The 23,456-nt window shown below is 45.7% G+C and overlaps 2 protein-coding genes and 1 non-coding gene across 3 annotated transcripts; all 3 read right to left on the bottom strand.

The window, feature by feature from the left end:
* Window positions 1-303: 303 nt before the first annotated feature.
* Window positions 304-362, bottom strand: MIR1767 (microRNA 1767). The gene has a single exon (NR_035268.1). It is a non-coding gene; the product is annotated as a microRNA 1767 (primary transcript).
* Window positions 363-1,140: 778 nt separating this feature from the next.
* On the bottom strand, window positions 1,141-3,813 carry PRR18 (proline rich 18). Its single transcript, XM_040697495.2, has one exon. The coding sequence runs from the start codon at window positions 2,385-2,387 to the stop codon at window positions 1,350-1,352; it is 1,038 nt and encodes a 345-aa protein (XP_040553429.1). The 5' UTR covers window positions 2,388-3,813; the 3' UTR covers window positions 1,141-1,349.
* On the bottom strand, window positions 3,282-18,456 carry SFT2D1 (SFT2 domain containing 1). The gene is made up of 8 exons (XM_001232142.7): window positions 18,340-18,456; window positions 13,842-13,928; window positions 12,038-12,120; window positions 8,870-8,951; window positions 7,758-7,793; window positions 6,941-6,999; window positions 5,499-5,528; window positions 3,282-3,980 (listed from the first exon to the last, which is right to left on the bottom strand). Exons 1-8 carry the CDS (start codon window positions 18,400-18,402, stop codon window positions 3,941-3,943), a joined length of 480 nt encoding a protein of 159 aa, XP_001232143.1. The 5' UTR covers window positions 18,403-18,456; the 3' UTR covers window positions 3,282-3,940.
* Between the last annotated feature and the right edge of the window lie 5,000 nt (window positions 18,457-23,456).

Here is a 23,456-nt window from a genome sequence, read left to right as displayed (position 1 = left end):
CTTACTATGAAGAAAACAACTTCCTCTGCCCTGCTGGATACTGCCTACAAGACCTACGGACGCTTCAGATAAGAGCACTTACAGGTTGTCATTCACCACCCAAAGAGAGCGGGAAAGCCAGGAAAGGAGTACAGCTCCCAGCTCCACCAGTAAGGGTTTGGATGCTTTGGTGCCCGAAACCCTCCCTGCACACTGCCTGTACTTGGCGAGGGCACGGAGCAGCCCCACGGCGCTCAGCGTTTGCTCGGGGGGCTCTCTATAAGCTCCCATTCCCACGGCCACGCGAGAGAGGGGCTCAGCTCCAGCTCAGCTGCTGTTCTCCTCGCCTCTACCCGAGGAAAGAAGCGGCCCAGCAGCCAGCCGGCATACATCACGCTTGGCAGGAGCTGTGCCATTGTTAGGGCAGAGCTGCGTGGAGACGCCGCTGGAAACTGGCGGATGCAGCGCGACCACGTGCACACTCGGTTAAGAAGACACAAAGGCGCGTGTGCTTCGGAGCCGGCGCTACAGAGAAGTCGATGTGGAAAGACAGGCACTGTCCGTACGCCCTCGTGCCCCACGCTGTTTCCCCCGGGCTACGAGCAGAGCGGTTTCGCACCTGCCTTAAGTGGGTAACGTTTTCAGTGTGGCCGTACCAATGTATTCCGTTATTCTTAAAGCATTTCCTCTCACATTCCCGAGGCTTGAGAAGGAAAAAGAGAGAAAAAAAAAGCGTTTGAACAAACCCAGATCAAAATGAAACACCGCGCAGATGCGACGCCGTCTCTCTTCGTGCGGCTCAACTATCGTTTATCGTTCACCACCCACTGCTTGAGGGAAGGGTCGCCGCAGCCGCCCATCACTGCGCGCGCACGACTCGCAGCTCAGTGAAACCCATCGTTTCCAATTCGAGGCACTCAGGTAGTTCGTTTCGCTTCAGAAATTCCATCGAGCGGTTCCCTCACCGGCTGCCAGAGCGTCCACCCAGCGCAGCCAACACCGCCGTTCCACGCCGGATGCCGAGAGGCGGCGGCGGCCGCCCGAGCCAACGAGGAGGGCCGCGCCCGGCCCCGGCCCCGCCAACAAAGCGGCCGCCGCGCTCCCACCTCCGTGCGCGGCGGCGTCCGGGAGCGCAGCGGCAGGGAGGGACGGAGGCCGTCGTAGCACAGAAATCACCGCATTTATTCAAATAAATAAAAATGTACAAATGTACAAAACCGTCGCGCGCGTCATACAAAGGAGCGGGAAGCCTTAAAAACGGCGGCGGGAGGATGCCGCTCTCCGCGCCGGGCGGGAGCCGGCGCCGCTCCTTTGTCCCCGGCTGGCGGCGGCGGCGGCGCGGCCCCTCCCGTTAGCCCCGGAGAGGCGGCTCACCGCGCGCCCAGGTGCGGCAGGCTGCCCAGCCGGTCCCCGCGCTCGCGCCCGGCCGCGCTCTCCACGCCTCGCAGCCACTCGGTGCATTTCCGCACCAGCCCCTCGTCCGGCGCCGCGCCCGGCGCCGCCGCCTCCTCCTCTTCGTACTCCTCGTCGTCGTAGCGGTGCCGGTCGTTGAGCAGGGATACCTTCAGCAGGGCGCGCACGTCGCCGCCGGACCGCGCCCCTCGCCGCGCCGCGGCCGTCCCGCCGCCGGTGCCGGTGCCGCTGCCGGGCTGGGCGCGCTGGCGCTCGGTGCTGCGGCGCTGCAGGAGGCGCACGGCCTCGGGAGGAAGGCTCAGCGCGAAACGCGGCTCCCCCGCCGCCCCGCCCGGGCTCTCGCAGGACCGGCCGCCCGCGCCCGGCGCCCCCGAGCGGCCCCGAGGCTGCGGCGCGCCGGGCTGGGGCCGCGCCCCCCGCTCCGCCGGCGGCCGCCGCTGCAGCGAAGTACAGGGCCAGGAGCCGGAGACGGGGCCGGCCCTCTCCGCCGGCGTCCCTCGCGCCTTTCGAGCCGCCTTCTCGTCCGCCGGCCTCGGCGCCGCCTTCCTGGGGACCGCCGCCGCCGTCGGCTTCTTAGGCTGCGCCCGGGCGGCGGCGGCGGCGGCGGCGGGGGGGGCCGGCAGGAGGGGCGGCAGGGAGGCGGCGCGGCCGGGCACCCCCTCCTGCTCCTCGCCGCGGGCCCAGGGCAGCGCCGCGCACCGCCCCGCCGGCGGGCAGGGCCCCGCCGCGCGCCGCGGCTGCAGCCCCATGGCCGGAGCCCCACCGGCAGCCCGGGCCGGAGGCGGCGCGCGTGTGCGCTCGGCGGGCGCCGCCGGCCGCGGCTCGGCCCTTCGCAGCCCGCCCCCGGCCCGCCCTCCGCCCGCCCCGAGGACGGCCCTCCCCTCTCTTCGGGAGCGCGGAGACCCCGGCAGCCCGCGCCGATCGTCCGCGCTCTCCGAGCGGTCCCGCGCAGCCTCGGGCACACCGGCGCCGTCCGGTCCCACAGCGGGTTCCATCCGCGCAAAGCACGGGGAGCGAGAGCCGCACCGCTGTGCCTTCACAGGCACAGAAGCGCGTCGCGCAACGAGAACGCACTGTCTGAACTGTCATACTGCAACCTAAGACGCGATGCGAAGGAGCAAGAGGTACCACCGAAGCTCACCACGGGCTCAGCGTGCACATAAAGAAAGCAGCTCTGCGACAAACCGCCCATCCCTGAAGCACTCGTCGTGGGATGGGACCACCCTGGCCTCCACCACCAGCTCAGGCACATCCTCACTACCTTCAGCGCACACCACAAGCTAAGAGATGCACTCAGCGTCCCACCACTCACCACGGCTTGCATGAGGCAGCACCAGGCAGGCTGTGCCACTGTCCGCCCGTGCACCGAGTGGTGCCAAAGGGCCCCAGGGCCTGCAGCAGCGTGTGGGGGCTCCCTGCCCCTTCGCCACAACACGGTGCCTCACTCGCACTTTATTGTCACCAAGCAGTTCCAGGGCAGTTTGGTGGGCGATTTAAGTGCAAGTTCATGCAGCCACCTCTTGTACAGCTTCCCCACAGGTGTTAATTTGTGCAACAGACGCTGAGATTGAACAGGAGCGCACTGCAAGGTGGCTGCTGAGCTGGAACCCTGAATGCTATGTGACATTTCCCCCCTTCCTAGCACTGCAGCTCACATCTTTTCACATCCCTTCTTTCCTTCATTTGTGGAATTTAAGTAAGAATGAGAAGTTTGCCTAAAAGCCAGTAGGACCCACTCCTGCAGGTGTAACTACATTGGATACGGTCATAAACACCCCCCCCCTCCAATTCATTTTCATACTTTATTAAAGGATGATCCTTCTGAAGTGCTCAGCCCTCTGTAGCCGATTCCTCAGTAAGAACAAAAGCTTAAGCACCTTTCAAACGGATTTCTTTCACAACTCATTTATTTAGACATCATCCACAAGTTTGTTTAGTAAACAGTTTTTATGTTCACAAGTAAAAAAAAAAAAGTTGAAAATATAGTTTGAATAAAAATCAACGCGCTTTTAACAGAAGTCCCACGTATTCTCATTAAGCTTTCTCCATAAAACACAAGTGGAGGAATCTCAAAGCAGCAGTTACTTTACCCCATCCTTATCATGCCCATAAAGCTGTCTTTGGAAGAAGCACACAACGAACACGACGCAACCAGAAGTGGCGCTGCAGGTTTCAGACACAACTGCAAATGCAAACCCGATGCACGGCGCCCAGCCTGCACTGCAGCAGCCCGCCTGCACTGGGGAACGAGCTGCGTTACTGCACGCAGGGCAGTTTTAAGGCTGCTCTTTGCAAAGTGTTTAAACGTACTTTGTTGGGTTTTTTTTGGTTAAAAAGCCCAAAGGCTCCAGGGTAAACAGTTTATCCCATGTGCTTTGAAAACTGCTTCTAGTAGAAGTTATTTAACCCCCCCCCTCCTCCACCAAAGGCAAAACGGGAGGAAAATACGAAACTGTTACTGGGAATTGCAGGAGTGGAAAAGTACGGCTTTCCGAGGGGAGCCCACAGAGGAGTTGCTTTAAAGTACACAGCGGTCCTTGTTTGCTATTTATTCCAGACAGGATGTGAAGCATTTTATCACAGCATCCCTTTGAAGAGAGGGGAAAAAAAAAGCCAGGTAAGGGATTTGTGGTTTCACTTATAGAATTATATTCATCAACCCTATTGTACTGAAAGTGAAAAACACTCCACAAATTTAAGGCAATAATCACTGATCAAATGCAGGCTCTGAACTGACATGGGATGTTAGTACCCGTCCGTCACCAGCCGGAGCAAAGGCTCACACCCATCCTGGGCTCAGCTCTGCCCTCACCACTCCTGCACTGCATACAGTGCTACAAACTGTTGTGCAGCACTTTGTGGCTTAACCAGGGCTCAGTGAATGGTGTGCAGGGCAGGGCTGGGAGCCATAGCCAGACCCAGGCAGCCACCAAAGCCCACACGTTGCGAGTCTGAGCCACTCCTGAGATGGCAGCAGCTGGTCCTACTGGGACTGCCACATGGCCACAGGAACTACAAGAATTCAAACCATTCCTTTTCACTGCTAACGCTTGGGATGTCAGAAGGAGTAAACCCACAATGTGAAACATCAGTTAAAGCATTTCACCCACTGCGATTGTATCAAATATATGAACTGTCTTTAAAAATGCATGTGGCTTAATTCTCCCTAAACCAAATCACAGAATGGCCTGGGCTGAACAAGACCACAATGACCATCGAGTTTCAACCCCCCTGCTATGTGCAGGGTTGCCAACCAGCAGACCAGGCTGCCCAGAGCCACATCCAGCCTGGCCTTGAATGCCTCCAGGGATGGGGCATCCACAGCCTCCTTGACGCGCTGGAACAGGTTGCCCACCACCCACTGGGTGAAAAACTCAAGCTTTAAAAAGAAATCTGTAATACAGACTTTCCTGCAAAGCTGTAGAAATGCTATAGGTTGAGAAGATAAAAGAGATAGATAGTAATTGCTGTTTTATTTCCTCCCCACTTTCATTACAGAAAACCTCATTAAATAATACGCACAGATTTAGAAGCACCTTACTCATTTGCAAATGCACTGCTGAAATACCACACTGCATTTTACATGAAACACGATAGAAAAAAAACCATTCCTCAGTTTAATTGCATGTGGTTTCGCTGTGCATTTGGCTAGCTCGTGCTCCCACTTCATACACAAAAGAGGGATGCTTGCCAAAAAAGTAAATGAAAACAAACACCAAGAATTGCTTTTGTCTCTCCTGAAATGATGGAGAAATTCGGAAGCAGAGCTAGTGGCTGAAGTTCTGCTTGCTTGCCTTTACCTGCGGGCTCAGATCCATCAGCTAGCTTTAAGAGCTGGAAAAGTGACTACGACACCAATGCATTTTTAAATAACTGGAGAAATTAACCAAAAATCTTTTCAGGTTGAAAATTAGAATGAAATTTAACAGCGAATTACTACGCACTTGTATTTCAAGCTCACATCAAGTGATGCTCTGAGCTCACCTGTATCATTTTCTAAAAATGAGAAAGAAAAGGATGCTGTGTGCCCACGTATGGAATTAAAGGACTCTTCCCTCTCTAACAAACATTACCAGCTTTCCATTAAAATGGAATTATGCACTCACCTTGCATAAGGAATATATGACAAACTATACCTGAAAAATAAAGAAGAAAAAAAAGCATTTTACAGAGTTTTCCTGTCTTTCTGAGAGCCCCACTGCTTTACTTTAGACCGGCATTAATGAAAGCAATCTGTTCTATTACAACTTGACAACATTACCTACTGAATTTAATGCTTCCTTGTAAAAAAGAAAACAGAAGTGGACAAGAACCCAATGTACTGCCAACGACTTCCTGGGTTAGTTTTAACCTCATTTCTCATATAGTTTATTACTTTCCTTGCACATAAACTCAACGTTAAAAGCAAGTGTGTAGATTCACTGTCACCATCAGATTCAAAAGGATGAGACATTTCAGGGAAAATTATACCCTTCAAGACAATAGAGACCATTTTTTTCCCCCGTTGAAAAGATACAATACTACAGAAATACACATGGGACAGCATTTGTGTAGCTATACATACAGATGCACGCTGTAAGAATAATACGCTGTGGTTATGACATTCAAACAGCTGGCTCTCTATCATCTTCTGAAACTTGCTTCTCACAACCCTACAGGCTATGCTTTGTCCTCATCCCCATGCTGACCAAGTCCTGAGACGCCTGACAAATGATGAATTGTCTGCTGCAAACAGGTAGAATACAGTTTCACTCAGCAGTCTTCCCTCTGCCTACAGCCAAGAGTTCATCTGGGTCCAGCACAACACCATACGGTCTCTATCCTGCACAAATGGTTATTGCTCCTCAGATTAAAGTTCAGTATACAATGCTACTCATTCAGAGCAAGTTCAAAAAAGAACTGCGGTCACTTTGGATCAGCGAAGTTTCAGTACCAACTAATTCACCCGGGGCAAGGAAATCAAGTTAAGTTCAGTTGCATCTCCATGGAGAAAGAAATCGTTTCTAAACCTTCTGCCAGGCTTGCAGGCGTTCACTTAACTGTGCCCCAGACCCAGCCCTACAGATCTATCTGGCCAGTCAGTAGAGTTCTGCTGGTTCTACTGACCCTCGCACAACCACCCAGTAAATACTGTTGTGGACAGAGTATAAAAATGTGATTTATATTTCTTTTCACTTCAAAGATTAAAACTCAGAACTCAAAAGAGAGAGCGAGTCATCGGAACCAGGATGTACGAAAATACAGTTACCTTCACAGCAGACAAAAGGCAGAAGAATTTGCTTTGGTGTACACTTTCTATTCATAATGCTTAAAAAAAAGTCCACACATTGCAGATTGTATTCAAAATTACTATTTTGACAAGATGACTGCATATAGATTTTGCTGAGTTTACACAATCTAGCTTAGGAAAACACATGACTGAGGCCAGCATCTGGGCACATTACAGGAAGGGTGCACATACACGTACATATCTACCTATCTGTCTACACACAGGTTTATAAATGTGCAGGTTTAGGGGCATGAGAGAAGAAACTGAAGTGAAACTTACCAGGTCATTGCCAAGAACTGCAATATGCAGAATATCAGTGCCAAACCTTTTTTGTTCCACTAAGTCAAAACAAAACAAATATTGTAAAAGTTAGTTTATTTCACACTGGTGTGTATCATGAAGAAGTGCAATAGACTGGCAGCCAAAAATGTAGTTCAATGATGAAATTTTTTATTTCCTCCTCTTAATTATTTTCTTCCCACTCTAACAACTGATTCTACTTTCATTTATCTATCACTCCATTAGCACAGCGCAGTGAAAACCTTCTCCAGCTTTGAGAACACCTAACAAAATGGCAACACTTCAATTTCCACTCACACTGTATGCCTGCCAATTTGGAGTTCATTTCAGCTACACATATTTCTGTGTAATACATAACACAGTGTTTTCAAAACAGTCGGGACACTCAATGGTGTCTATCTGTTCCATCCCTCTTCCTTCATTTATCTTCATTTGCTTAATGGTCTGATGCTGTGGTTTCTAAAGACAACAACCTATTTTTGACAGAGTATATATATATTAAACATACTTATAAAATATATTTATATATATATATGTTTTTCAGTTACTTTTCTCAGTTCTTAGTCCAAAGATTTGCAAACAGACCAGTGCTCTGGTTTGTGTGTTCTTATCTACATCACATGTATGTGGAAGGATGCATTCGTAGCCAACAGACTGAATACCCCACCCAAATGCAACTGCAGTTAGGAACTCAAATATCACATACAAGCTTTCTTCTACAACCAAACCAAATTTTAAAGCAATCCATAAAATAACTGAGTTATATCGTTCTTTAGGGGAACAAAGTCTCACTTACCCAGAAAACAGCACACAGAGTCAAAACTAGAAAAAGCTTGGGGGTGAAGAGATCAAAACAAAGAGAAGAGAATTAATATTCAAATACACAACAAAGCACATACAATACTGCCTCAATGTTTCCAGTGGACAATCAGTATTTTCAAGAATTGATGCATGAAAGTACAGTCAAAGGCTCTCACACAGTGACTATACGCTGAACTTCACAAAAACATCAGTGTTTTCCAAAGCACAGTATAATGTGCTCCAAGGCCAAAAGTGTGGGACCTGCCTCAGAAGAAAGGGAGGCAGAAACTGCCTTCAGGAGTTGAGAGAAATATGACCAGGTCTATGTACTCATACACAGCAGGACTATTAAGTGGTGGGCTTAGATGATAAAGCTTGCTCGAAAGCAACCAAAGAGTGAGAATTGTTCTACTAATTCAGCGCACAGTATCAACATCTGACAATACAGGTATGTGCATCACAACAAACAATCTACTCCTAAATATCCATTCCTAAACTGCATTTGGCAAACACAGGCTCTGCTCCTCCTGTGCCCCAGCTCTACCCCCCGCCCCCCCTTTTGTTTTTTAAACGTTGTAACAGTAATGAAGAAGAGGCCAGCAGGGAGCAGCTGCTTCATACAGAGTGAGAAAGCTGAAGATTTATTGAAGCTAATTTTGCAGCTCTTTAACTCTTTTTCAGCTGGGGATCTGTACTTGAAATTATATATGCAATCTTTCAAGGTTTTAAGGAAAAATACTATTTACCCTATCCTTAACTTAAGGGCTGGGTCTTGCTTTTCCCCATCCTCCTGGAAGAGGAAATGCTGCTTAATGGAAGTAAAGGAACCAAAAGAGAACTGTGAGGATAGAAATGTGGTTTTCTTGACTTTGACAGAATAATTTTTTTCCATCTTTGAAAGCACTGAACCACTGAGCTATATAGAGAGTTGCAGCCAACAAACAACTTCCCAGCTAGACTTGGTGATCACTGACACAGCTTGACTATAATTTCTCAGTACAAACAAAATGTGGATTCAGAAATATCCTCCCTTTCACAGAGCCTCAAAACCTTTTTAGCAAAAGAACATAGAGGAGATAAAGGAAAAAAAAAAGTATTTTTATTTACCAGCATCACGACTGTAGCAATTAATCTTTTGGGCTCAAACATCGTCTTCAGTTGCTTCAGAGGCCCCATCAGGAAACACGTACTAATGGGAGGGTAAAAGAAAAAACTAACAGTAAGACATTCAAATACATCTTTGCAAAAGACAACAGTCAGATGACTATGAAGCTATGAAAGGCATTTCAGTGTTTATCAACAGACACCTGCTAGGATGAAAGGTGAAGCAGACCATGAACTCACCAGTCCTGGAAAAAGCTCACATATTAAATCACCCTTGGCTATGAAATTCTTTCCACACTCATCACCACACCTAGCAGAGGGTTGTCAATTTGAAGCTGATTTTGAGGCCATTTTAAGAACAGACTTGCCAAAAGAATGCACAGAATTCAAAGACCAAACTTCTGTAGAAAACTCCTCTTTTAAAAGCCAGGCTTATCACCCAGGCAGCACGCAAACAGCTACATTCAGGATTACAGAAAAGCTCTAAATTTTTTTGCTTAAACTTAGCAAGCAAAAATATAAAAAGAAGAAAAAAATCAATAGTTTGCATTGAATCTCCAACTTTCCTTCCTGAACTTGAAGTGAGAATGAAATGCATCCAGTTCTGGGACCCTCAACACAAGAAGGACATGGAGTCATTGGGGCGGGTCCAGAGGAGGGCCACAAAGATGATCAGAGGGCTGGAGCACCTCTCCTACAAGGACGGGCTGAGAGAGCTGGGGCTTTTCAATCTGAAGAAGAGAAGGCACCAGGGGACCTTTACCAGCAGCCCTTCCAGTACCTGAAGGGAGCCTACAGGAAAGCTGGGGACGGACTTTTTATAAAGGCAGGTAGCAACAGGATGAGGGGAAATGGTTTTAAACTGGAAAAGGGTAGGTTTAGACTAGAAATGAGGAAGAAATTATTTACTGTGAGGGCGGTGAGACATTGGAACAGGTTGCCCAGTAAGGTTGTGGATGCCCCCTCACTGGAAGCATTCAAGGCCAGGCTGGATGGGGCTTTGAGCAACCTGGTCTAGTGGGAGGTGTCCCTGCCTGTAGCAGGGGGGTTGGAAATGGGTGATCTTAAATGGGTGATCCCTTCCACCCCAAATCATTCCATGACTCTATGAAATCTATAACCAGCTCTCAGCTTTATCTGTTTATCCAAAGAAATGTAATGTGAACCAAAAATTCACAATTATAGGAATAATTACCTGGCTACAAATATTTATTTTGAGATGAGTCTCTTCCTTCTCTCTTGTTGAAGCCACTCGGTTTTGTAGAAAATATTTAACTAGAACGAGGATCCCTATAGTTAGGTGGTGGTCTGAATGTTTTACTAGAGAAAGAGACCCCTGCGTTTAACTCCCCTTCCAGGTAATACTTATTTACATGAAGTGGAACAATTGGTGAGCTCCCTCCCGAAAGCCCATGTTAAATGGAAAAAAAAAGTAATATTTCTCAATTCAATAGGAATAAATATTGCAAATTCTCTTCATTCCAAACTAACTTCTCAGAATATCGTATCTTCGCCCTAAAATTAAATGAAGATTTAAGCACTGAAGGACAGATATCACAGCAAGAACATCTCCAGAAAGGTAAGAGAATCCACAGGGTGCAGGAAGGCCAAGAAAAAATAAAATCCCAAGGTCTTCCACTTACATATGTTATTTCTTAGACACAACACATTCTACAGGAGAACTACTCATCAGCCCAGGGAAAAATCAAATACATACTATTGCTTCCATGTATATTGATAGATAATACAGTAAAAACAGGCCAGAAAGGACTATTTACTTAAGCTGGTAGCTTCATTTTTTATTTTAATCCAGAGATGCAAATCAACCTGAAAAAGTTTAAATCTCATCAAGCTGGGGTTTCATTTTCATTTAGAGCACAGCTGCCTGCTGTTTACATCAAACAGAATTACTGAAAGGGTAGAGGGCTTCTTTTTACTTCCTATTTTAGCTGCAGTTCAGGTTATTTTAGGGAAATGCTGAAAATAAATACCAGCCTGTAGAAGCTTTCTTCTTAGTTCACAGAGAATTAAGACTGAAGCAGTGAAAACACACTCAGGATACCAGTTAAAGAGTGAAAAATAGCAAACAACAAAAGTAAGGAAGAAAAAAGGGAAGACACAGTTTTGCCTACCCCAGCAGTAGTAATTTTGTCTTGTTTTAATATAAGATGGAGTAATTACATAGAGACAATTCCAGTATAAATAACTTTACCCTCCAGCAAGTTAGTTGAGAAGCAGTACAACACCACACTACTCTAATATTAATGTCACATTGGTCACATTCAGCAGATTAAGAATGCCTTGACTCAGGAGTTACATGGCAGCCACAGAGTCCATGAAAGTAAGACCAGCATCCACTCATTTTAAGTCCCACAGCTGTGCTTTAACTATGCCAAGACAGGAGGAGGAGGACAACCAAACAGAATACTTTAACTGACTCATTATTGACACTAATTACATTGTTTCTTATGTGTCTTTCAAACAATGAAAGAACAGAAAATTGTCTTAAATCCTATGAAGTCCCTCTACAAATTTCTTAAGACTAACTGCCACATGGGATTACTGCAAAGAACCAAGCACAAACTACATACACTGTGAAAGATTTTCAGATTCTGCTTGACCCCAAAGTCAAAAGGAGGAATTTTAAGCCTCTTGTTATTTAAAGTTTTCCTTGACTCATGAAAGTAACACCTGTTAAAAGTAAAGTCTCCTGTAGCAACAACATGTCCATAGAATCACCAGGTTGGAAAGGACCTACAAGATGATCGAGTCCAACCGTCCTCCCATTACCACTGCTACCACAATCTCTACAAACTTTTTACCCACTCACACAGTGGAGCAGGCTACCAACTGTCCCTGAAACTGGGGTACCTCACAATGATTGAAGTTGTAAATATCCTCAAACACCCAGCCAGCAATTTGTTATTCACCCTTCAGATAGCAATTGTGATGCATCCACAAAGCAATCATGTAAGACATTTTGCTGGAACAAGAAAAAAGGGATAACTGACATTCTCTGCTTATAATACTTTCAAAACTAAGATTTTTATTAATATTCCAGTATGAAAACAATGTTGTTTATATACATTAAATACATATCATTGCAGAGTAAAGAGAAATGTAGATGAAAAGGAGGGTGTTTTCCTAATAATAATAATTAAGAAATCATACCTGGCCAATGCAGCGATGTTTCCCAGGGTGTAAAACACTGCAAAAAGTTTGATTCCCTTTGGGAGCCATAACAATGCTGTTCCCTTAGAAAAAAAAAGTAAATGTTTGTAGTTAATTAATTCAATTTGTTAATTATAGACTATAAAATGTCAAAGATTTTCAGAGATTACAAGAGCTCCATTTAACACACACCAGCACATTCCAATGCTCTCAGTCCTGCAGACAATACTCAGCATGCTTCCATTGCCACCTACTGGCAAAATAATGTATTGATGTAATCCCTTTTGCAACAATTTTACAACCAGGCTATGTTTACTTACACAGTTCCTAGCATTCATTTCTATCTTTTACATTCTCTTTATGACACTTTCAGTTTTGTCAGGAAGCCCGTTACACAAACATAGGACATAACGTATCTACCAGGCTTTATACACATGAAATCTAGGAGGTCAGATACAGGCCTGTATGGGATGGCTTCAGTGTTTCTTAGAGGGCCTCCTTAGCACTGCAGCAAAGGTCTGAGAACTGAGAAGGGTTCTCAGCTCCACCTGGCAAAGCTCAGCTAAGGAGATGCTTCTAAACTAATCAAGATACCGAGGTCCATAAACACACCACTCAAGTCTTCAGTCTTTCTTATTTAGCAAGATATCCGGAAGAGAAACTTGAGCAAAGTCTTAAGGCCTTTGATCTGTGGTTTCACAGTTTCATGCCACATTATACAGAATAGGCACAAAGATTAAATACTTAAAAAAAAACCCAAAAACACAGCAGCAAAAAAGAATGTTAACCTGTACAGAAATAGATACCAGAGCACAAACCTGGCAGCAAGCATGTTAGTTCAATATTTCTTGTGAGGGAAACAGCAGGGAGCAGTCAACCAACCAGTTCTTAACCCCTAAAGAGATAGGGTTTCCAACCTAACCCTGAGCTCCCAGGACCAGCCTCAACACGCAGCTGGCAGATTTTGCACCTGCAGGAGAATGCAGCAAGTCACTATGGCTAAATGCCACAACACACTGCTCCTTCACAGCTGCTTTCTCCTGTAACTACCAAGTCTCCTCAATTTTAATTTTTATTTATTTTTATTTATTTACAGTAAGTGAAAGAACAGAATAGTTCAGTTGGAAGGGACCTACAAGAACTACCTACAAGGATCCAAGTGCCCAACCACTTTGGGGTTAACCAAAGCTTAAAGCATGTTACACAGTCATCACCTACTGATGTGTAGGTCTGACAAGCTGTGCCTGTGGTTTCTTCAGCCTTTAAAAACCTCTCAAGCTTCCCCCTCCTTTTCCCCGTTCATGAAAAGAGCACATATCTAAAAATAGAATGGGTATAAATTAAACAGCAAAAACCTCTTTTTAGCACACCATACACATCTAAGTAAGAAATACAGTATATTTTGTCCGTGTTTATGCCTCTTAGTAAGAAATTTTATTACCCTACAATAAAAACATTCTTTGCTGAGACTGTAAGAAAGATGGTCAGAAATACAATTTACAGATGAGCAGCCCCTACGTGCTACTAACACATTTTACAGTCCATTAAGTTTATGGATAAAAAATTTAGGATTCAGGATCAAGTAAATACAATCACATATGATGTACGAATATCAGTGATCATAGAATCATAGAATCGCTAAGGTTGGAAAAGACCCACAGGATCATCCAGTCCAACCATTCACCCATCACCAATGGTTCTCATTAAACCATGTCCCTCAACACAACATCCAAACATTCTTTGAGCACATGATGTTCTACCATAGAATATTTAATAAAGTGTAGAGTAAAAAACAATTACTTACAAGAATAGAACATGCAACGCCAGCAATGAAACATATGGCGAACCACTTGACTCGTGTACCAAAGCTAAGTGTTGAGGCATCAAGAACCTTGATAGGAGGAGAGGAAAACAATGGATATTACAAAAACAGCTTTGAACGGTCTTAAGGACATTTTTTCATTACTAGCAAAGTACTTAATTTCAAAAAATATATCAGCTCAAACCAATTATTTCACCTTGTTTAAATACAGATGCTTGCACGTTATTTCCCAGTTTAAAAACTATGTTTACAATTCGGAAACACACACCAAAAAGACAGAACCTATGAAGGCATATCCAACAACTTCTCCATTTTCAGAGACCTTCCCCTCCCCAGGTAATTACAACTGAAAATTCTCACAATTGTACCAAAGCAGAACAGAACTATTTGTTCAGCGCTGAATCCTCCTATGATGATACCACTCTTTTCTCCTGCTAGATGGAATCCACTGTCCTTATGAATGCAACGATCCTTTGCAAGCATCACAATTCCTCCTTGGTTACTGTCCCTTACAGGGTGAAGGCGTAGATATATTAACCCAGCTTGTCTCACCAGACAGTGAATTGCTGAAAGGGGTAATTTTGCTTCCCATTTCCCCAGAGTGATCTCAGCACCTGATGAGCTGAGCTAGTCAACACAACTTGTGAAGCTGGAAGAGAACTGGCGCTCCTTTTATTTTCTGACTCAGTCTATGCAAGAGTAATGAGCCAAACCAGCTCAGCAAGATGTCAGGAGAACAGCGAAGCTTCCTGATATGGGGAAAGAGGGAGGACCACAGAGCTGGCAGAACAGCCCCTTTGAGCAGTGCCGGCTTGTTAAGGCCTACTCAGCTCACTTGTCCATCCACACTGTACCAGGTCAGTGAAGTTAAGCATACTCTCCACGCTTAACTGGTTTATTAAACAAACTGGTGCTTCATCTTACATAAGATGGCTATAAATCTAACTTTCCTTTTTGTTCAAGTGACACAAGCAAACTTCCCCACTTGTTTCTTGTCATCTGCTCTGCAGATATTTCCAATCAAACATTCTTAAGAAAACAAACAACAGTTCGGGCTTCCTCAGACCATGATGGAGATGTTTCTCCCACTCTTTAGAACCTTCTCAGAATGAGACTTGGTTACTACTTAGAAGGATTTCTGTACGAATAAAGAATCCACATTTAACTGAATCAAAAGGAAGCACATACATGCTCACGCTGCAACGAATCAGTCCCTGAACACGTGTCAACAGAGAACAGTTTGGACTACTTCCTACTCAGAACCTTATTTAATCAAGTCAAATGCTTTGAATGTTTACTGTACAATACTGAAAAATACAGCTTTTACATTTGCATACTGACCGAACAGACATATTGCTGGAAGACAGTATACATATAGCTCTCCATTTTGTTTCTTTTCTGTGCTCAGTAGTTAAGACAGAACTTCCCAAAGGTCAGAAGATGCAGCTTACCTTGTTAGGTCCACCTTTTTATCCTTACGTACGCATTAAAGAAAGACAAAAAACGGTAACTGAAAGATGGTTTGGTATTTAAAACCATTTTTGACAGTCATATTCCTGAATGCTTACAAAGGTGAGAAGGGCAGGAAGAGCTGGCAGCATACAAGGGAAGGCACACATTCAAAACAGGCAGCCTGTTTTCAGTCACGTCTATATGTACATATCACATCTATATGCAACTAATCACACCTGCACAACATGCAGAAACAGTTCTTTCCACTCCTGATCAGAAATGACCTAATGAAGGCAAGATTAGGACTCTGGGGGGGGGGGGGGGGGGGGGGGGGGGGGGGAAGAAACAAGTCTGACCTAAGTGTAGAGGTAATCCTGGATTTCAAATAACAAGACTTGGCACTACTCACTAAAATATTTGCCTTAGCAGAGGCTGTTACTTAAAAGACTGACAAAATAAGACTGACAAAATTTCTATGCAAATTCTATATCTGGGGAAAAATTCCTAAGGAGAACTATGAGTTGATGGGGGTAAGGGAGTTCCCGTAAAACATACTCAGTTTGCTATACTGCTCTTCAGTTCATTTCTAAACAGGAAAAAGAAACAAGACAAAACACAACCAGAAACCAAGAAGTAGAAGCCCTCACTTTCTACAGCTAAGCTTTAAGGTAAAACTCTTGGGCAAGCAGCAAAGATTTTTATGCAAAAGGTCACTCCAAAAAATGATATATATAGCAAAGAAAAAACCAAAGGAAACCCAGGGTGGAAACAGGAATCCAGAACAGACTTCCTGAACCACAGGGAATAGGAATAGTCTTGCAGCAGCACACTACACAAGCTGCCAACAACAGAAAGCAGTGTTTTTGGTGACAGGTACTCACTATGGACATCCAATAAATCGCATGAATGATAACCTCCAAGGCTGCCTTGGATCAAAAGCCTTTATTGAGGCTTTACTCATCTGCTTAAGCCCCCCTCATACATCACTGATCTTTCTCACTGGTCTTATATGTGGGCAAGGAAAAGCCCACATTTTCTTTTTCTTCTGATCTTAAGAAGGATTCCAGAAATTCAAAATCACATCTTTTCTCCTTGTTAAGAAATCCACAAATAGGCCACTAATGGATAAAACACAGTTTCACACAGATGTCTTTGCAAGATTGAATTCTTTAGCTTACTTCAAAAATGTTATGCACTGAGATACATTTTCATCTTTCCTCCTATGTATTTCTATCAAATCCTCAGAGCAAAATAAGAAATATCCAGTCTATTCCTCCATGCTGAAATCTTGTTGAATGCTTTAAGCAGCTGTCACAATTGAAAACCACTGGGAAATTACACGGAGCCAGAAGACAAGCCAGTGTGTCAAAAGCACCTTCTTACATTGTTTTGGCATTGAAAAACTAAACTAAACAGCACAAGGCTGCACTGAAATCATCATTACACTTGTATAGTTACAATTTATTACAGATTTTTTTTGCAACCCCTCCCCCCCTTTCTTTTTTTCCCTAAGACTGTTGATCAAACTGCAGCAAGACAACAGTTGGTTATCTGAAGAGTTAAGAAAGGGCACAGAGCTCTCATTGAATCACCAGACAATTGTCTCGCTATGTACTTTACTTTGACTTCCTTTAACAGGAATTACTGCCGACCTCATGGTTATCGTTCTGCAAAGATCAAGAATGAGAACACAGGGATATCCATGAACACAAGCCATGTGATTGCTATTACACAACTACCAACTCCCCCTAAGAGAGGGTCATTGTGTTTAATCAAATGCATGCCTCAGCTCCAGAAATGCCATCTAAACACTGAAAGGTTTTACTGACGTTTAACAAATGAAGTTCTTAGCTCAGTTTCTGCTGACAACACCTGAAATACCAAATTATTAAATACTCAGCTGTTTAGATTGTTACCTTGAAACAAACACCGCAGCATTAAGGAGAATTCTCTCTGTCATCATTTGTGTCTCACTGTGTCTCATCTGCCTAGGGATGGCAGACTAAATAATTCTCTAGGCACTGAACTTAATGCTAACAGGAGTAAGTACTTGGACAGTTGTGAGATGGACAGTTGTTTCACCTGAAGGTGAAACATCCCAGACAGGAGCAGCTAGCTTAGGCATGGAGGGGTACAAATGCTGCACTGCTTCCAGGATCATGTTGAGGATGCAGCAATTCAGCCACTTCACTGTGGCAAGGAGGCCAAGCTCACGCACCTTACAGACCAGCACCAACTTCACATAAAGAATCATGTCAGCACTGAGCTGTTGGAACTAATACTGTGCCATGGATACCAACTATACTGCAGCTGTTCTGGTTCACCAAAGCTCAGGCTGAGGCTGCTTTGCTTTCCAGCTTCTTATGTCATGGTGCCGTATCCTGCAGCACAGGGAACCAAGATCATGACGTGGGGTGCTCAGACCTGCAGTCGCACCAGCTGAAAGAGAGCTGGCTGCACAAATGGGTAAGCAGATCTTTATGAGCCGAGCAGCACTCAGACTGAAGTGAAATCTCAGAAGCGTCAGACGCCTATACCCAGCAGGGAAATAACTGAGGAGGGGGAGGAAATAAAAACAATAAGCGGTACTTCAGTAGGACGGGGCAAAAAAAGAACTTCAGCACACCATACAGAGAACTACGTGTCCAGAGAACACATTTTTCGCTTCCACAAATTCGTAGGAGAGTCGGTACACGCAGGAAGGGGAGACCTCGTTAATTTCAAAGCAAGACACAGAAAACAAAACCAACGAAGTCCAGACCACCCGCTGCGCCAGAGCCCTCCCCCGAGCAGGGCCGGGCCCAACAAGCCTCTCCGGCCGCCCGCACTCCCCCGCCGCTCGGCCTCCCGCACCCCACAACCGCGCACTCAGCGGGGGCCGAGCAGCGCCCCACGGCCCACTCCTGGCGCAAGCACAGCCCAGCGGGCCCCGGGCCTCTCGGGCAGGGCAGGGCCCCGGTTCAGCAGGCAGCTAAGAGGCCCACACCGCCAGTGCGGGCGATACGAGGAGATCTCCGCGAGGCGGTACCTGAGCCGTCAGCCCCTGCTCTTCGTCGTCCTGCCCGCTCAGCACCCGCCGCAGCTTCTCCATGGCGGGGCCGGGACCGCTCGGCGGCCCTACCGGAAATGGCGGGCTCCGCCTCCCAACAGAGCTGCGGGTGGGCGCATGCGCGCAGTCTGGTGGGGCGTGGCGAGGAGGGGAGAGGGGTTGTTGGTGCGGTCGTGGTTTCCCCAGCTGCTTCGGAATTTGCTTATTTCGATGTGTTCATTAAAAGTGAATTGTATCTGCTCAGTAGTGCGATTTCTCGGTTAATAAACCCTTCCGCTTCCCTAAGAACGGGCGACAGGCAGCGTGTGGTGCGGCAGTGGGAGAGGAGGATGTGATAAGGACGGTGCAGGCTGCTGCTGTGTGGGGAAGACGCGATAAGAGAAGGGCAGAGCTCTTAATGGGGCCGTGTGGGGCACATTCTTCCCCTCCCTGGCTCCCCAGAGCTCCTGGCCAGGTCCACGTAAAATCATAGAATGGCCTGGGTTGAAAAGGACCACAATGATCATCGAGTTTCAACCCCCCTGCTATGTGCAGGGTTGCCAACCACTAGACCGGGCTGCCCAGAGTCACATCCAGCCTGGCCTTGAATGCCTCCAGGGATGGGGCATCCACAGCCTCCTTGGGCAACCTGTTCTCCTTATGCGTTTTGCAAGTAGAGGCCTCTCAGTGAGGCTCTTAGATAGTGCCATGGACATGAGCAGGAGGCAGTGAGGGGAGGTCCTTGGTGACCTCATCTGCAGCTGTCCCCATGCTGCCAGTATGGGAGCATGGCTTGCTGGCAGCTCTGCAGATCAATGCTTCCCAGCAGGATCTGCTATTCCTTTAGCCCCTCACCACCCACAACCTGTGGGTAAAAATTACCCGCAGTTTACCTTTATTCTTTTCCACAGTGCACCAAAACGCTGTGGGCTTGTGGTTCTTCTAGAAGCTGTGGCACGACAACAAACATGTCAGAGCATGACAGTCTCATCCTCACCTTCCCACTCCCCACTGCTGAAATATTTCGGCTCGTCTCTAAAATCAAAACCATGCAAGCATTTGCATACCTCAGAGCCTTCCCACCGAGACCCAGCCCTGTGAACGCAAGTGGCTGCTCAGCTGACTGCTCAACCGTGTTCTTTGGGGAAGTTGTGCATGGCCAGGGAAAGTCACAGGAGCAGGACCAGCAACGTGGCTGGGGGGAGAGCTACCACACACCTTTCATGCATGGCAGTGTGTGAAGGGAGCCAGAAGCAGCAGTGAGTGTTTTCCTGAGCGATGACCGTGCTGGCTGCCACCTGCTTTGAATTTCCAGTGTGCCCCTGTGACCTGCTGATGTCTTCCAGAGTATTTTTAGATGCACCATCATTACTATGCCATCAGCCTCTAATCCACTCTGTCTAGGGAGGGGAAAGGGCTGTGTAGCAAGGTGCAGAAAATGTGGGAGACTGAATCGTGGTATAATACATGCAGTTAACCAAGGCTGAGGCCATAGCACTTGTGGCAGCTCTGTGCTTTTGTTTTCTGCCTTAGATCTGCTACGTGCCACAGTTCCCCAGTGATGTATGTCACTTCTCTGTAGCTGAAATTAATGCCACAAGCCTCACACATCTCTTCTCCAGCTTGTTCTCTCCTCATAGCAAGGCTGAGCCTTTTAATTCAAGTTGGACATTATAATGCTTATACCAGGAATTCCTGATGTGGGCTGTGGTGGGGAGCAAGCCAGAGAGGTGTCTGCAGTGGTGTCTTCCCAAAAGTCTTCTGGCCAGCCTGGGTATGGGGATCTGGCATGACGCCAAAGAGCATGCTCTTCTCTGAACTCTGCTCTACGGCAAGCCAGGGCTCAAAGGTGTTCAAACAAGCATTAGATCACAGAATCATAGAATCACCTGAGTTGAAAAGGACCTCAAAGATCATCTAGTTTCAGCCCCCCTACCATGGGTGGGGTCGCCAACCATTAGACCAGGCTGCCCGGAGCCACATCCAGCCTGGCTTTGAATGCCTCCAGGGATGGGGCATCCACAACCTCTCTGGAAAACCTTTTCCAGTGTGTCACCACCCTCTGGGTGAAAAAAATTACTCCTAATATCTAACCTAAACCTCCCATCTTAGTTTAACATCATTCCCCCTTGTCCTATCACTATCAACTGATGACCGGGTCAAGACCTTCATATTTGAGGCACGTTGCCTGTGCTGCCTCCAAAGTACAGTTGTTGTCATGGGTTGTCGAAATCACAGCTTTTACCTTCAAGGCTTTAATTTTCATTTCCCTTATTAGATTTAAATAGATATAGCCCAAGGAAAAAAAAAAATAGGGCAATCTTCTGGATTACTACAGTCATTTCAGACTAGACATTTTAGGGGCAGTTCTAACCTAAGCAGCTATTTTAACAGTGACAGGTAATGGTGATCCAAAAACAAGAAGCAATGAAGCGAAAGCTAGAAAATGCTTCTACTTTTTTGCGCCTCAGTTCAGGAAACCCACTGCTTCTGCCTGTCACTTCCTGCACTTCTCCCAGAGTCACAGACCTATCTAGCAGAGCATGCACTCAGTGGCTTCATACAGCTTCATAGTAATTGCCTCTGCTGTGACTCAAACCTTTCCAGATCCGGTCATCACTTCATTAGTGACAGACACTGAACGCCTTCACAGCCCTCCGATGTGGGGAGCTGAGGTCTAGAAAAGCAACTGCAGAAATAACAGCTGTTTCCCAAAGTGGTTGGCACAGTAGCCAGGTGTGTTTGTAGTTCTTGTGAGTTACTGGAAGGCTTTGCAGGGAAAGGCTCATTGGCTCATCATAGCTAATGCAACCAGTGCAAGGACATAATGAACAGCCCTGTGAGTTCATCTTTCTCTGTGGCATCATATACTTGGGTCAGGTATCACAGAGGTTTGGTTAATTGATACAACAGTGGGTACCTTGCCAGATCTTTGAGCCTTTGAACCTGTTCCTCTTCCTAACAATAACTTGGCTGAGAGCTGATGCTAATGTTTACCAAGTTATGGTACAAAAACACAAAGCATTAGGTTACTGATCACCTTGTTGGTTTCGTACTGTGCTTCCAGGTGACCCATAACATGAAGCGTGTACAGAAATGTTTGTAATTGTTGCCTCATATGATTGCCCCATGAACAAACAGAATAATTGCATTGGGATCTCAGGGACAAGGAGACATGGCCTTCCTGAATGTACAAGGGAAGAATGTTTGAGACAATTTGTCTTTTCCCTTAGCATTACTACATGTTAAAATCTAAAGATCTTTCTGTGCTTAAGCCATGATCTTGGATCCAGGCAGACTGAAGAGGGACCGGTTAGAGAAGGTTAATGTCTTGTCCTTCCAGGAAAAAGCTTTAAGATTTCACACCACCACATGTCTCCTAGGAAGGATGAGCAAGGATACCAGACTTGTTTACCTCAGCACCTCTAAGAAGGCAATCTTCAGTTAATGCAACTCCAAGGACAACAAGCATGATGTGAGTCTATTCCAACCACCCTGTGTATCAACCAACTAAAACAAGTTACAGTGCGATCATGCCTCAGATCATTTATGAGTTAAATTAGTTCAAAAGTATTAACATTTTTCAAAATCATAAATGGTTTGCTTTGTGCCTTTATACATTTCTTCACAGCAGGCCAAGAAGAGCCATCACATAAATGCTTGCCAGTGCTGCTATAATCAGCATTGCTTTTACCTGCACTGAGGCTGAGTTTGGGGCAGTTATCCACTTATAACTGTTTCACTTATGCAAATGACATAACCCAGATTTCATACTAATGAATAGGCTGAAAGTTCTTAGGCTTGTTGCCATAGTTACTTGAAATCTGCTGTTAAAAAGGGAAGGAAGAGGGCAGAGAAAAAGTAGGATAAGAAAATAGTGATACCATGGCCAGGGTTAGGTCATATGATAAGGGTACAGTGATGACCCTGAAGGAATAGAGCCTTGGTGATGACACTTAAGAATGAGCTATCCAGGCAGCCCATCTTTCTGCACTCTGCTGTTGGGTTGATCTTATGGACATTGTTTTTTTTGTAAGTGGTTACCACAGGGGCAAAATGCATGCACTGGCTGCTATTGGAATGGCAAACAGAGTAAAGGATTGGGTGGAGAGAAGTATTCTTTCATGATTTATTTACTAAAGAAATTGTGTCAACTTTCATTGCACTTTACAAAGATAGGGAAATTTGCAGCCGTGTCTTATTCAATCACAACAAACTTTTTAGCCTCTGTTTAAGATGAAAGCAGAACTGCAGATGCATTGTTAGCTAGCGAGCATTTTTCTTCCCCAAAAGCACATGGGACCAAAGTGTCTTGTGAGATATGTATCTCACAAGAAGCTTTCACTATCACTGCTTTATATTGTTGGTAGCCCATCCTCTTCCCATAAAGAAACAGTTGTACTCATAATGGCTTTGTGCTAAGCCAACCTTTGAACGTATCACTGCCGCTATTCACTATTTCATCTTTTTATTCCTGCTGTTCTTCACTCCCTTCAATTTCAATGTGCCTGCAGCTGTGCCAGCATTAAACAGGCTTGTCTACACCAGAAACACACATAATTAAACTAAATACATTTGATGCCTTATGTATTAGACCACACTACAGTTTATATTGACATCCATGGAGAAAGCTCAAGGAAAGCACTGGAGTAGTTAGAAGGCTTCTCTGTCCTAATCCAGCACTGCATTTTCTAAACACTTCTACTCCAAAGTCTCTCTCAGCCCCAAGGAGTTAACTCACTCTTCCTTGTTGCCTTCCCTCTGTCTGTAACATGGCTGAGGCTTTTTCATCTCTTTCCCCCCCAGTTCTCTATGCTGCTGTCCTTGCTCAGATGTCACCATTGTGCTTTGTACAGAGAACAAAAGATAACCCACAATGCTATAAGGAACTACATTATATTAGGAATGTGTTTTCTTAGAGAACTATATTGGCAGCAGTCTCAGTAAATAATGTTTTCTGCTGTTTTCAGAGCAGGGAGAACTCACTCATATAGCAACCAGAGAAGCAAAATAAAAAAAAGAATGTAGTGAATACAGTAGCAGTAACCAAAATGAATATATAGCACATGGCATTTGTGGGAAGTTGAACCACTGCAGGTAACTCTCACTACCCTAAT

Source organism: Gallus gallus, chromosome 3 (genome assembly GCF_016699485.2).
Source record: "Gallus gallus isolate bGalGal1 chromosome 3, bGalGal1.mat.broiler.GRCg7b, whole genome shotgun sequence".
Classification (NCBI taxonomy): domain Eukaryota; kingdom Metazoa; phylum Chordata; class Aves; order Galliformes; family Phasianidae; genus Gallus; species Gallus gallus.
The sequence above is the reverse complement of the archived record's forward strand: the minus strand, read 5'-3'. Positions and strand labels throughout refer to the sequence as shown.